Source organism: Pinus tabuliformis, chromosome 5_1 (assembly GCF_031772625.1).
Source record: "Pinus tabuliformis cultivar Carrire ecotype Pingquan chromosome 5_1, CPIR1, whole genome shotgun sequence".
Lineage (NCBI taxonomy): Eukaryota > Viridiplantae > Streptophyta > Pinopsida > Pinales > Pinaceae > Pinus > Pinus tabuliformis.
In genome coordinates this window covers 552,013,820-552,017,924 of record NC_142305.1, presented here as the reverse complement: position 1 = coordinate 552,017,924, position 4,105 = coordinate 552,013,820, and the positions used below count along the sequence as shown (strand labels likewise).

At 30.4% G+C, this 4,105-nt stretch overlaps 1 protein-coding gene across 1 annotated transcript; it reads right to left on the bottom strand.

The window, feature by feature from the left end:
* Positions 1-422: 422 nt before the first annotated feature.
* LOC149165986 (zinc-finger homeodomain protein 1-like) lies at positions 423-1,465 on the bottom strand. The gene has a single exon (XM_089431253.1). The coding sequence runs from the start codon at positions 1,268-1,270 to the stop codon at positions 794-796; it is 477 nt and encodes a 158-aa protein (XP_089287379.1). The 5' UTR covers positions 1,271-1,465; the 3' UTR covers positions 423-793.
* Between the last annotated feature and the right edge of the window lie 2,640 nt (positions 1,466-4,105).

Sequence of the window (4,105 nt, the reverse complement as noted above, 5' to 3'; positions counted from 1 at the left end):
CTGAATTAGAGGAAAATTGACACACAAATGAGAAGCTGAACTTGTTATGGTGGATGAAAACTCAACAAATTCCCCGGTAACAGAACTCTGCTCTGAGTACAATATAGTTGCGGAGTAGTTCTGGTGCGGCAAGAAGGTACCATGATTGATTTGGTGTACTAGTCCATTGTAATTTTCATATATCTGTTCGCTGGAATTGTAATGAACATCCATTTGCATTTCATTCATATGACCGCTATGTCTTTCCATCATTCCAATGCGAAAATAAAACAGCTATTCACATAATTAAAAGAAATTAAAGCGACTGATAGTATGTACAAACGATCTGTAGTTAAAACCAAGCTTGGTTCCTCGAGGCTCCATTTTATTCGGAAAACTAAGTAAATTTATATGCATAGCGGCAGCAATTTTAAAACAAAATATGTAAATGTAGCAAGCAACTATTTAGCTTTATGAAAGACAAATGATTAAGCAATGTACAAGATCTTTCTTATCCGAACATCTATGAATAATAAAATCTTTCACATGTTATATGCACAAAGGATTAAAGGATGCAAAATATTTTCCATGATCACCAATCGAAGTGATCACTCACTCATTAAACGAACATTTCGCACACTATAATGCTAGGTCAATCGATTTAGAAATCTATTTCTAACATATGTTTTCCTTAAGAACTAGTTTACTAACACGGACAATTAAATCGTTCCATAGGTCAGGCACAGCTTTGTTGGATTAATGTTATAGAACGGCACATAACTTACAGTTCCCCATAGATCAGGAAGGCAGAGGATCACCTGCGTATGCGATGGCGCTCGCAGAGGGTTTCGTTTTCAGATTCCCTCCTGTGGAAGTTACGGTGGCAATTGCAAGCTGCACACTTCATGGCCGCAGCGGTTCCCTCCTCTCCGCTGGCCATAAATTCTCCACAACCATCTACAGCATAACCCCCAATGCTGGCAGCGTGATTCTTTCGGCATTCTCCGTAGCGCAAACCCTTCCTAGATGGACTATCTCCTCGTCTTCCGGTTGCGGCTGCTTCAGTCTGTTGAGCTAATTCCGACGGCCTTATTTCTCCATTGGATGCTATTGATTGTGGATGAATCTGTATGGATCTCGCTAAAGGGACCTCTGATCGGCGATGCGAAAATTGAGATCTAAATTCACCTGCGCCCAAGTCCTTCTCCTGTGTATATCTCTGCAATCCCATGGAATTTCTATTGAAAGAGAGGAGAAAGAGATTGGCATCCAAAGCTATACCTGACGACATTCCTTATTCATTTGCAGCTCTGAACCTCAGGTTATATTTAACAAACTTCTGGCCTAAATTTCGTCTTAATAAGTTAATCCTTTTCCTGTGCTTTGCTAAAACGCTTAATAAAAGTAACCATCCACAGTATTTCTAAATTTGTTAAAAAGAGCGATTACTCCAGCAAATCTTTATTAATAGCGCAACGCATCTGCTTCCATTATTATTCAAATACAAATTGTACGAGCTAGAGGTTATATATATCAGAAACAAACGATTAGGATAATTAGCAAGACTAATAGTACATTGGGAGGGCCCGAGACCTGTTGTGATTTATACCTAATCTTCAGCAAAACCTAATCATGTAGGCCAAAAGCGATTGGACAATAAATATCTCGGTCAACCTCATAATGGCGAACATGGGGTCCCTCCAGAAAGATGCATTGGCACAACCTAAAACGAAGCGTTGGCCTTACACATCAAATAGGTTTCTAAGGAAAAAAGATATATATCATGTTTGCCCTAAGAACACAGGGGTTCTCTTTTCATTTGCCGATTCCTTTACATGAATTACATGTTTGCACAGCGTAGATATATTAGATTAGAATGAGCAGCTTTAGCAACAAAACGCGAAGACTAATTATCATCCACAACTTTCATTAGGTGCTTGTCCTTCTGATCAGATAAGGCGTCTCTTACAGGTAATTACTTTTTGACCACTGGTTCAAATTTTTTTGACCATTTCAGTTCAAATCCTCGTGTTCTTGCATCATTGTATGACATCCCCAACTTCTTTGATTAGGTGGTTGTGCTTCTGATCGCATCAGGTGTCTCTTACATGTAATTACTTTTTGACCACTGATTCAGTTTTCGGACTATTTGGCTTCAAATCCTCGTCCTTTTGCATCATTGTATCAACATCCCAAAATTGGCCAAGGACTAAACAGGAAAATTAATGTCACCGCTTTCCTTCTGGTAGCGACTGAGAGACATTGATGACGTTGCTTTTAGGTGCAGATATTTTTATTGCTCGAGAATCTGACCACGCTGGTGATACAGGCTAAATGGTCTTAGTTTGCCGATTGGTGATAAAGATCCTAATGGCGTCTTAGGTTAAACACGACTGAGTGATTGCAAGCAAATAAATGTCTCTATATTGTGGTTTGTGATAATATAAATCAAAACAAGAGAAAATAGTGTAGAAGTGAAAAAAATATAATAAATAATTAAAAATAAGATATATTAGAAGATAATTAAATAAGGAAAATATTATTTTTTGAGAATTTATAAAGGGCAATTGAGCCCTTCATTTTAAAAGAAAAATGAGAAATGAGATTTAAATTTTTTAATATTAAATTTATTTGAGTTATTAATAGCAAATTAGGTTTATTTATATTTTAGTTATTAATATTATGTAACTGGAAAAACCTAAGAATAAAAATATACCAGATATTATGTTAATAATAATTATATGAAATATTGATATATTTATGTTATATTCATTGTTAATTTTTTTTTTTACAAGTTTCAAGTAAAAATTGTAAAAATATAAAATTGAAATATTTTTTTGGTTAGTTATAAGTTTTTTTGTTTGATATATATATATATATATATATATATATATATATATATATATATATATATATTTATTTCAATTTATTACTGGTTAATTTTGGTTTTTTGTTTTTTTAAGTGTATTATTTTATTTTAAATTCAGTTTTGTAATAAAACTTCAATTATGTTTACCATTAAAATCATAAAAAATAAGATATTAATATATAAAGAAATATATTTGTTTAACATTTTACATTGGTAAATATTTAAAAATATAACTAATACAAAATAAATGATGAACTAATTACTATAAGAGAATTAAAATGATAAAAAATAAAATATTAATATAGAAAAGAAATTTAACATTTTACGTTGGCAAATATTTAAAAATATAACTAATACAAACTAAATAATGAATTAATTAGTATAATTTGTTTTAGTGAAAGAATAATGAAACGAATGAATTTTTGTTTATGCATTATAATTATTAGACAAAAAAAGTTATTGTTTAAGTGGTGGGAGATATTTTGGCGTCAAGTATTTAACAAAAAATGAACTCTTAACTAGAATATATCATATAATCTTAAATTTTTTTCCATTACTTAAATTTTTGGAAATGATTAAACTAAATTTTTATTATTAATTTTATATAGCTAATTTTAACAATTTGATTGAAAATACCAAATATGTTTAATCTTAATTACAAAATCATAAATTTGTGATAACATCTATTTATGGAATTTCTAGAGAACTTGATAACTAAAATGTTGTAGATATATCATCTAAGCTTAGATTTTTTTCCATTACATAAATTTCATGAAATATTTAGCCTACATTTTATTATTAATTTAATATGATTAACTTGAACCATTTGATTAAGAATATGGAATATGTTTAATCCTAATTACAAAATCATAAATTTGTGATAATATCAATTTCTGAAAGTTTAAGTCTTATAAAACTTCTTTTTTTTGCCCAATAATGTGTAGCTTGAATAACCAGTAATTTGGCTTAAAAATATGATCGATTTAAATAGGTTTTAATTCTTACATATAACCCTAAACATCATAATAGATTGGAACTCCACATATAAGTAAATAGATTACATTTCTGAATATGAAAACTCCCAGGCCTAAATCTTGATTTTAGATATAAAATATTTCTTCAATAGATTTTAAAAAAAATTTAAAATATGTGTAATACTCGAAAATTTTACAAATATATTTACAATTTATAAGAATTCCAAAAAAAAAAGGAAAGTAACGACAAGTGAAAAAATTATTTACAATACACAAACGTCCT

Coding starts and splice junctions, on each gene's coding strand:
- LOC149165986 (XM_089431253.1), bottom strand. CDS start 1,270: ATGTCGTCAGGTATAGCTTTGGATGCCAATCTCTTTCTCCTCTCTTTC.